This window comes from Triticum dicoccoides, chromosome 6B (genome assembly GCF_002162155.2).
Source record: "Triticum dicoccoides isolate Atlit2015 ecotype Zavitan chromosome 6B, WEW_v2.0, whole genome shotgun sequence".
Lineage (NCBI taxonomy): Eukaryota > Viridiplantae > Streptophyta > Magnoliopsida > Poales > Poaceae > Triticum > Triticum dicoccoides.
The window spans coordinates 437713716-437724916 of NC_041391.1; the positions used below are offsets into that span (position 1 = coordinate 437713716).

At 43.9% G+C, this 11201-nt stretch overlaps 1 protein-coding gene across 1 annotated transcript; it reads right to left on the reverse strand.

Moving 5' to 3' along the window:
* Positions 1-734: 734 nt before the first annotated feature.
* LOC119324543 (B-box zinc finger protein 25-like) lies at positions 735-1978 on the reverse strand. Its single transcript, XM_037598327.1, has 2 exons — positions 1291-1978; positions 735-1181 (listed from the first exon to the last, which is right to left on the reverse strand). The coding sequence occupies exons 1-2, from the start codon at positions 1813-1815 to the stop codon at positions 924-926; spliced, it is 783 nt and encodes a 260-aa protein (XP_037454224.1). The 5' UTR covers positions 1816-1978; the 3' UTR covers positions 735-923.
* Between the last annotated feature and the right edge of the window lie 9223 nt (positions 1979-11201).

Sequence of the window (11201 nt, forward strand, 5' to 3'; positions counted from 1 at the left end):
GAAGAAGGGGTGAAGTGAAGTTCGGATTGACCGGTGTCTAGGATTTTTCGGACGAGGATATTTCTGGGGTCGAGATGGGCCGGGCTGGCGTGACGGGCGCACCTGGGCCGTCGCATATTTAGACTTGATATGAGAGGTGCCGGTCAGCCTGAACGTTTGAGGCCTGTTTGAGGTGCCCGTTTGGGTCAGTTTTTCACGACCGATCAGTGAACGGGCCGTCCGCCCGAGCCCGAGCATGCTCATTACACTCTGGAAAATATGGGATGCAAGGCCAAGGAAGGAAAATGTTTTCAGGCAATAGGATCTACCTAGGTCTACCGTACTTCTAAATATCAGGGATGATCTCACGCTCTGGTGAAACCGCTTGACAGCAGCTCAACTTAGGGGCCACGCCTAGAACCCCCTTGTAAACGTCCTCTGTAAACTCATTCCCAACTCACAAACCATTGTATTCTACTCGATGGTATTGCAGTCTATGAGTTTCTATTATTTGCATATGGAAAATAAAACGATCGACTTGTGCAGTTATGCTGTGTGTCAGTCAGAGCTGCAGTTAGCATCGAAAAATAAAATGATCACCGTTCTCTGTTTTAGTTTCAGAACTGTACAGTTACGCAGTTATGCTGTTGTCTCAGTATCGAAATTGTTTGGTCCAGCCCATCATCTGTCAGTCCATCATTTTACTTTTCTATTCTGTAGTTGTGATCTTTTTAACTAGCGCAAAAGCACAGAGGCACATCAAAAGCTTCCATTTTGCAAAGCTCATATCTTACGATAATTATTATATGTCACAGTTCAGCGATGCTACGTCAAGATGCACAGGGCACAGTTCGACAGAACACTAGCTTTTGTACACAGCTCCTCTCTGTATACAACGACACTGCAAAATCACACGAGGAGGTACTAGCATCTAGGAGTATCCCTTAGCCAAGATCAGGCACGATGAAGAAGTCCTCGTCGTCGGGGATCTCGACGCGGGCCTTCTTGCTCTGGCGCAAGCCGGCGGTGGCGGCGACTCTGCTCGGCCTGTAGTAGGCAGCGTCGTCTGCCGCCTGCGAGGCGAAGAACTCGGGCACCTCCATGGTCGCCCTGCCGCCCTTGGGCGCGTGATCGTGGAAGAGCTCCATGTCCGCGGTGAACCACTCCAGCTCCTTGAAGCCGAGAGCCGAGTCCTTGTGCAGCTGCAAATTAACACGAGTATACCATGAGAACAAGATCGAGACGGAACCCTAAGCAAGGCAAGCACAGAGCACAGAGATCATCGTATCGGCGGTGGAGTTGGATTGCTACCTTGTCGCTGGACTCGTAGTCCGAGAACTGCAGGAGCTCGTCGACGCCCCAGTCCTGCGGCAGGAACTGTGGCGGCGAGGGGACCTGCTGCGCGCTGGCGGCGGGCTGGGCCGGCGGCTGGGGCTCGCAGGCGAGCTTGGGCGGGGCGGGGTGGTCGGCGTCGTGGCTGGCGCCGTGGTCCCCGGCGGCGCAGGCGGAGACGGGGCCGAGGCCGACGCGGATGCCGGTGGCGAGGTAGCGCTGGTGGTTCCCGGAGAGCGTGCCGGGGACGTGGATGGGCTCGTCGCAGTCGCGGCAGAAGAGCGCCCTGTCCTCGACGCAGAAGATGAAGGCGGCCTTCTCCTGGCAGATGTCGCAGCGCGGGAGCTTGGCGCCGAGCGCGTCGAGCGGGAGCCTCTGGTGCTTGCTGGCGAGCTTGTTGGCGGCGTGGATGTCCACGTCGCAGCGCGCGCACAGCGCCGCCTCGTCCGCGCAGCACACCACCGTGGCCGCCGCGACGCCGCACGAGTCGCACTGGATCTTCATGCCTCCGCTCTCTTTCTTTCTCGCTGGCCGGAGAACGCTTTGCTAGGGTGAGCCGGAGAAGTGATAAGGCTGCTGCGAGGAAGAAGGGAAGGTGGGAGTGGCAAGGAGGAGAGGGATCCAGAAGCAGGCGGGCGCGAGTGGTGCATATAAACGCAGGGGCGAGCACGCAACCGCGCGGGGACAAGATGGACAATCAGAGAGCGCCGCACCGAGCAAGAGGGAGACGAGCTTGTGGTGCTAAGCTGGCCGCGGGAAACTCGTGGACGCGGGCGCTCGTCGGGGAGTTGCACCCCACCGAAAAGCAACAGGGTACGGGCCCAGATTTTAATTTGGTTTGATATTTTGATCCGCTCTCTGCTGACTCGGCACATGCGCCCTATTATAAAAATCTACAAGGAACGTGTGGTTGTGGCAATCTGCTGCCTGCCTGCTTTTTTTGGTTTGTTAATAATTAATTAAAAGGTTATTACAATAATTTCTTACAACAACAACAGCCATGTAAGGCGGAAAACTTTTTTTTTGAATGGCATGTAAGGCGGAAAACTACTACTACTATAAACAATGTCCTCCGACCTGCTATCAGTGTTAAATTTGGCAATCTGATGTGCGATCTCATTGGCCCTCCGAGTGATTTTCTTCAACGTAAAATGGAGGAGTTACACGTAAGGCCCTCTGCATGTGAGAAATATCAAACTGATTTTGGTATCATGTGATTATGGTTATGATATTTGATTTTGTGATTCATATCATAAATCAGATTTCCAAGTTTTGAAAATTGTGGATTCATATTGCAACCTACTATAGCCTTGTGCGCGACAATTTCATTTGTTATCCCGCAAAAAAAATCATTTGTTATTTTCACTCAGCTCAGACATTATCTTGTAATATCAACCTTGTTTATGGGTATATCTGGCCATGGGCCGGGCCGGGCCGGGCTTCGGCCCAGGCCCCATCAAGCCCTAGGTCTGTTTCCCAGGCCCAGGCCCAGGCCCTCCCAGGCCCACGAAAATACTACGTTCCCCAGGCCCAGGCCCTCCCAACACAGAAAGCCCGAAAGCCCTAAGCCCTTCCAAAGGCCCCCGACGTTGACATCAAAACAACACATCAAATAGCACCAAAAGAGCAAATAGTATGTTAAAGACAAACAACAGCACCAAAATAGCAGCACATCAGCACCAAAAGTGCATAAAGAGCAGCACAGCAGCACCAAAAGTGCATAAAGAGCAGCACAGCAGCACCAAAACAACAGCACATCAGCACCAAAACAGCACTAAAGAGCATCGTTTTCACATCAAATAGTATCAAACATTCCAGTTTCGAGTTTCTAGAAACACAAGTGCATAAATGTATTATTACATGCCAGGTGGCCAATTCATAGAACCAAAAATAAGGACCAGCAGCTGTTGGTTGCCATCTCGACATGCCTTCTCCGAATCTTCTACTCATCTCAGTGCTCTAGCAAGAACTCTACAAAATGCAATAAACATCAGGTTAGCTAAAGTACATGTTGAACTTCACAAGTTGACATGAACAAAGAATATGGATGTTACATTCATCATCGGAAGAAGAATTTTCATCATCTAGCCCAACCACTTCTGCCTTTCTCTTATTACCTACAACAACTACAACAACACGTTAGCTATAAACTCTAAAGTACATAGCATGAAGAAATAAACAAAGTAAGTTAAACTATATACCATCTTTCTTCTCCAATTTGCAGAGATACCAATCTTGCAAACACATCAAGGCCTCAACCGTCTTTGGTTTAAGTGAGGCTCGGCTCGGAGTTATAACCTTCTTACTCAAGCTGAAAGCAGATTCTGATGCAACACTTGACACGGGAACAGCAAGGATATCACGTGCCAATCTTGCTAGTTGCGGATACCTAGCTGCAGACTTGCTCCAGTAATCCAAGATATCAATGTTCTCATTCAACCTCTTGGTAGGTTCAGCCAAGTACAATTCCAATTCAGATTTCTCTTCAACTGTGCTCGTGCTTTCCACATACTGATCATAGTCAGAAAAGGCACCAAGTCCACAAGTGCTTGACATACTAGTTTTGGGTAAGTTGTCATGAACAGGTACAACACTACCATATTCATTAAATAAAGAAGTCAATGTACTTCTAACATCAGCAAGACGACGCTTGGTATCATTCTCTTCATACAGCTTGGAGTAGGAATAAGCCAAGAACTTGAACTTAATACGGGGATCAAGAACAGCAGCACAAGATAGAAATACGCTATAGTCAGACCAATATTTCATGAACTTTTCTCTCATAGCAAACAGCATTGGACCCATGTAGCTATTTATAGCAGCGGTAGCCTCAATAATAGCAGTATGGACTAGATAAACATTCATGAAGTACAAGTTGGCTGTTGGATATTTTGTTCCTGAGAAAACAGTAGTTACCTTGAAGAAAACCTCAAAAAACTGATAAATATGAGATACCTTGGACCATTCTTCCTCACTTGGCCAAAAATGCACCTTGAAGATGCTATCCCTCTCAGAATACCACTGCAACACTTTTTTAAAGTACAAACAGGAGCCAAGCATAATATATGTTGAATTCCAACGAATGGGCATGTCAGGTTTCAACTTATTTGATTCTTCTAAGTTGAAAGTAGTTGTAGCAGTGCTATAAAACTTGTGCAGCCTATTACTTGAAGCCTTTAGATACATTATACCATCTCTAAGTTTGGCTACAACACCATCAATCAATGTCAAACCAGATTGAACTACCAAATTCAGTATGTGTGCACAACACGAATTTGAAAGAATTTGCCGGACAAAGGTAAAGCACCTTGAGACAAGTGGGTTCGCAAGCAAACAATCATTCTATCATTATAGGCTGCATTATCAAGAGTGATGCACATTACTTTCTTCTCAATCTTCCATTCACGAAAAGCTAGATGGACCTCATCGGCAATAGATGCTCCATCATATGGTGGATCAATTTTTTTGAACCAGACAATTCTTTTGTTTAGTTTCCAATCAGCATCTATGTAATGACAGGTAATGCAAATATAGCTATGCTTGGTGACTTCAGATTTCCAATTGTCAGATGTGAAACTTACTCTACCAGGGGCAGCAACAATAATTTCAAGCAATTCTTTTTTCTGGGAAAGAAACATTCCCATTATCTCTCTTTTTATTGTGTGCCAACCAATACTCTTGAATGCTGGACAACAAGCAGTCATCATTGTTCTAAAACCATCTTCTTCAACTGTTGTAAATGGATGAGAACCGGACACAAGATAAATAGACTCCATGTCTGGCTACTTGAGCATCATATTTAACATTTCTCAATGCATTTGTTCCATCATCATTTGTTTCAGATTTGAAGAAAAAATTATTCATTGTTGATTGATCAGTCTTATGCAACGATTCGGTGTGCCTAAGGAGATGAGATGTACCGTGTCCAGATTTAACTGACAGCTCAGCGGAGCAATGGTTGCACTTAGCTACAGCATCACCATCTTTGTATATCTTGGTGAAGTCCAACCATACTTTTGACTTCAGTGTTCTACTGCTAGAGGAGGCAGTGCGCTGCTGTTGTGCTTTGGTTGTAGGCTGCTGCTGTGCTTCGGCTGTAGGCTGCTGTTGTGGTGCCGATTGTCCACTTCCTGAACGTGCACTAGATGCTGGCCTCTTCCCCCTTTTACTTGCAACTTTCTGCCGTACACGAGGAGGATTTGGAGGTACAATAAACAGCTCCATCTCACCCTCATGCCCTTCTAATTCTTCGGGATGATAATCTGCTTCATCACCCTCATGCCCCTCCATGCTAAATCTATATCAACAGCAAGAAATATATATGTCAACAGCAGCAAGAAATCTATATCAACACACACGTATAGCTATTGTTTCATCAATCATCTACACACACTTGTATTCATGTACAGCAGCGAGTTCATCTACAGTTCTACACACACTTATATTCATGTACAGCAGCAACAAATCTGCATCAAATCCATCATGTTGACATGTATGTACACCTGCTAATCGGTTAAGAACGGAAAAAAATCCGCATCAAATTACCTTAAGAGCAGAGGTGTGGCGGCGCTCGGACGACAGCTGAGCTAGTTGATGCGGTGGATGTCAACCAGGGGATGCAGAGCTCGTTGCTGCGGTGGATGTCTTGGATGCAGCACCGTTGGGGAGGAGAGGAAGCTTGCCGGCGTCGCGGTTGGGGAGGAGAGGAGGCCTGCCGGCGGCGGTGCGGTTGGGGAGGAGAGGCAGCCTGCCGGCGGCGGTGCGGGACGGGGACGCGACACTGCAGGGCGACTAGGGTAGGTCGCCGACTCGCCACCGCCAGCACGGGACACAGACAGAGGAGGGGGACTGGGGGAGGGACGTGCGGCGTGCGAGACTGCGAGATGCGAGTGGATAGGTTAGGGTTCGATGCGTGGAGGTGGACTGCTGGGCTGCTGGCTGCTGTTGTTGGAAGGGTCGGATGGGCCTAAATTTGGTCTAATATTGAAGCCCAGGCCCGGCCCCAATAACTGCTAGGGCTTACTTTTCAGGCCTAGGCCCGGCCCACTGATCAAGCCCAGCCCTCCCAGGCCCCATTTTTTAGGGTCGGGCCGGGCCGGGCCGGCCGGGCCAGGCCGAAGATGGCCAGATATATTTATGGGGTTACAGATCTTGTATATGTGTGAATATTTTGATTTTTTTTTGGAACTTGCTGACATGATTTTCATTAGATTATGATATCATAATCATATAATCCTAGCACCAAAGAATTCTTGTTCTGATGCATGCAAACTTGGAAACTGTACCAACTCCATAACCTAACAGTGTTACTGCCTTTGTTTCATCAAGTTATAAGAAATCAATCCATTTTAAGGACAACATGGTGTGTTGTGTCAAGGGTCTCTTTGATTCGCGAGATTTTAGAAACACAAGAATACCGTAGAAATGCATGTTAAGGACTAATAGTGATGTTCCCAACATATGTTGTCTCTCTTTTCTTAGCTTGAAGGTTTGATATTGTTACCGACATGGCTATTAAATTGAAGTACTCATGGTCTTTTTGAAACATGGGAATCTATTCATGCAGGAATATAGAAAACATAGGATTGAGATGTTATAACTCTCTACAATCTTACACACAAAGGAACACAAGGGATTCCAAAGAACCAATGAGTGCCTACTCGTAGAAAGATTTCACCCCTTGTTCTTCGGGTGGAAACTACAACTTATGTCATTTGCAAAGTTCCTGGTCCACAGAGACTTGTGAATGTCTGCGGACATGACTCTTGGGATGCTCTATAGAAATTTTGCAACTATATGAAGATAAGATTGTTTGTGTTAGGTGTAACGAAAATAAACCTGCTATGTCTACCTTCTTGTTGGAAACCTTAGAAAATTAGAAAGTAATACATCAATTAGCATAATTATTTTTAATCGCATTCCTACCAAGTGGCCTACGGGCCGGGATTTTGATTTGGTTTGATATTTTGATCCGCTCTGTGCTGAATCGGTGCATGCACCCAAGGGGAAATTCATGTGATAAAAATCCACAAGGAATGTGTGGTTGTGGCAATCTGTTGCCTACTTGCTTTTTTTTGAAAACACCTCCCATTTGTTAATAATTAATTAAAAAGTTATTACAACAATTTCTTACAACAACAACAACAGCCATGCAGGGCGGAAAACTATTATACAGAATATCCTCTAACCTACTATCAATGTTAAATATCGCAATCTGATGTGCGGCCTCATTGGCCCTCCGATTGATTTTTTTCTACTTCAAATTATCAAGGCACGGAGGAGTTACACGTAAGGCCCGCTGCATGTGAGAAATATCAAACATATTTTGGTATCATGTGATTATGGTTAGGATATTTGTATTTTGTAGTTCATATTATAAATCAGATTTCTAAGTTTTGAAAATTGTGGATTCATATGGTAATGTACTATAGCCTTGTTCGCGACAATTTCATTTGTTATCCCACAAAAAAGATCATTTGTTATTTTCACTCAGCTTGTACATCATCTTGTACATATCAACCTTGCTTATGGGGTTACAAATCTTGTATGTGTGAATTTTTTGAACTTATTTTTGGAACTTGCAGACATGATCTTTCATTAAATTATGATATCATAATCATATAATCCTAGGACCAGAGATTTCCTGTTCGGATGCATGTAAACTTGGAAAGTGTCCCAACTCCATAACCTACCATTGTTATTGCCTTTGTTTTCATCAAGTTCTAAGAAATCAATCCATTTTAAGGACGACACGGTGTTTTCTATCAAGGGTCTCTTTGCTTCGCAAGATTATGACAACACGGGAATACCGCAGAAAAGCACGTATGATTGAGATAGGAAAACATAGGATTGAGATGTTATAACTCTCTACCATCTTACACACAAAGGAACACAAGGGATTCCAAAGAACCAGTGCATGCCTACTCGTCGAAAGATTTCACCCCTCGTTCTTGGGGTGAAAACTACCCCCTCCTCTCAAAATATAAGGCGCGCTTTGACTTTCCTAGTCATCGTCGTACAACTTTGACTATGACTTTCAATTATTGTACGTCCACTAAATTAGTAGAAATATTCATGAAATAAATATGTTCTGCAAGACAAATACGATGTTACCAGTTATAAATATCAAATCCATGCATTTTTTATGTGTATTAACAGTCAAAGTTCTGCATCAAAGACCGTGCAAAGTCAAACACGCGTTACACTTTGGGAAGAAGGGAGTTCAATTAATGTCATTCGCATCGTTTGTGGTCTATAGAGACTTGTGAGTGTGTGCAGACATGACTCCTTGGATGCTCTACGTAAATTTTGTAACTATATGAAGATAAGATTGTTCGTGTTAGGTCTAAAGAAAAGAAACTTGTTAGGTCTACCACTTGTTGGAAACCTTAAAAAATTAGGAAGTAATACATCAATTAACATAATTATTTGCAATAGCATTCCTACCAAGTGTATCCAACTCTCCATAGAAAAGAGTCTATGGATCAAAACACTACATATTTCTGCACAAAATCACCCATCCAAATTGACCATGGGTTCTGCTGCGCTGGGTCTTACATGCAATGATATGAACACTAACTATGGATAATACATTCAGTGCTGCAACCACTCCAACAAAGAGATTGTGCTGCTTAAGCTCGATTTTGAGAAAACATTTGACATGCTTAGTCATGACACTATTATGGACATTATGGCAGCCAAAGGCTTTCAGACTAAATGGATTCAGTGGATCAAATTGATCTATTGTACATGCTACTCATCTATTTATCATGACTGATGATCTGCTGCAAACCATGCTCAATGAGGCCATGAGGAATTCTTTGATCCAACCAGCCATCCATCATGTCTCTTGTCCAGACTTCCCTGTGATACAATATGCAGATGATACCATTCTTGTGTTGCTTGTTGTTCCTTCTCAACTGCTTCATATCAAGAACCTCCTGCTTCACTTTGCTGCATACACTGGTCTTACCCCTAGCCTCTTATGATGAATCTTTCCTCAATCATGGGCAGCCAGATTGGTCAATTGCCACTATCTTATTTTGGTCTCCCATTAAGCCTTTCAAAGCCAAAGATTGAAGATCTTACTCCAATGCTCAAGAGGATTGCCACAAGACTCATTGGATGTGCTACTCTGCTATCATTTGGAGATAAATTCACTTTGATTAAATCAGTCTTCTCTGGCATGCCAATTTTCTTCATGTGCTCCCATGCTATCCCCAAGACAGTGGTGCACCAAATTAATTCCTACCTTAAACACGATTTTTAGAGAAAATATGGTTCCAAGGAGAAAGGTGTGGCTCTGATTTCAAGGGATAAAGCATGTCTACCAAAATCTCATGGTGGTCTTGGCATATTGGATATCACCACTCATAACCAGACCCTTCTGACGAAATATCTGCATAAGTTTATGAACAAAGAAGACACCCCGTGGGTCAATATTATGTGGGAGACTTACTACTCCAATTGCTTGTTAATTCCAAAGTTGAGGGTTCTTTTTGGTGGTGAGTTGTTCTCAAGCTTTTGCCCTTATATAAAGAGCATGCAATCTGCATTCCTGGTAATGGCAGTACTACATATTTTTGGCTGGATAAGTGGACTGATAACCAACTCCAACATGCTTTCCCTGAACTCCACTCCTTCTGCATTAACCCTGAGATACCATTTCAGCAAGTCCATGGACTTGATAACTTGGTAGATCTTTTTCATAGACATTTGTCTATCCAGTATCATCAACAGGTCCTACTACTCGGTACTGCTATGCAGAATAGAGGATATATGTCTGAGCAGTACAAATGGACCTACACTTGGAGCTCGACTAAATATTACTCCCTTAAGATGTACAAAGCTATGATAGGCCCCAGCCATGTTTCAAAAAATCTTTAAATTGTTCTGAAAATGCTCTGCACAACTCAGACATACGATATTCTTCTGGCTTCTGCTTCATGACAGACTTGACACGAGAAATTTACTCCACAGAAAATCTATGTACCTAGAGAGTTATGTCTGTGCTCTCTGCAATGACCATACTGAAGAAACCCTCACTCACCTCTTCTAGGATTGTACTTTTGCCAGGGAATGTTGGGGCCACATTATTCCATTCAAGAAACATGACATCTCCAGTTATGATGAAATCTGATTATCCTTGACTGAACTACCTTCTGAGATTGCTATGGACATTATACTCATGGGCTGTTGGGGTACTTGGTCTATCGAAAATGAATAGATTTTCAGACAAGTTGCCCCTTATATTCCTACTTGTTTTTACTATCTGAAGGAAGGTATCTCGGTTGCTATCATCGGAGCTAAACCATTAAAGGCACAGAAATTACAGACTTGGATACATAATCACTTATAGTTTACTTATGTTTCCAAAAACTAGCATTGGCTGATTGCCCCCTTTGTAATATTTTTTGTACATATTTATCATCTACAAAAAGACCATAGAACTATTTTTGTATGATTCAGGGTTCAAAAAGACAACGCATATGTACGTTTGGACCAGCATTTTTGGTCGACTTGGAGATCGGGAGTCTTCCATTTGACTTTAGTGGATCCAGTTAAGATTTTTTAAATCCTCTTGTGGTTATATAAAATCTTGGTGTTTGAGTCGAACTGTTCTTAGCTATGATTTTGAAAAAGGCAAGCAAAATCAATACAGATGTACAAAAATCAATTGTCACTCCCATAGTCTCATACTCCCCGGAAGCGGCCGTCCTGGCATGAATATTCAGGGCCCTTCTTCTATTGTAGCCGCTGTTGATGATGATAACGGGGTGCGACCGAAAACTCTCGCTTATCTTTCTTTCATCAAATATGACAGCCGAAAAGTTTTTGGCCGCAACTTTGCATTTGTTTGCTCATGCCGCAACTGGGCAGACATAAAAAGA

Coding starts and splice junctions, on each gene's coding strand:
- LOC119324543 (XM_037598327.1), bottom strand. CDS start 1,815: ATGAAGATCCAGTGCGACTCGTGCGGCGTCGCGGCGGCCACGGTGGTG. Junction 1,182..1,290: donor ACTACGAGTCCAGCGACAAG/GTAGCAATCCAA, acceptor GTTAATTTGCAG/CTGCACAAGGACTCGGCTCT.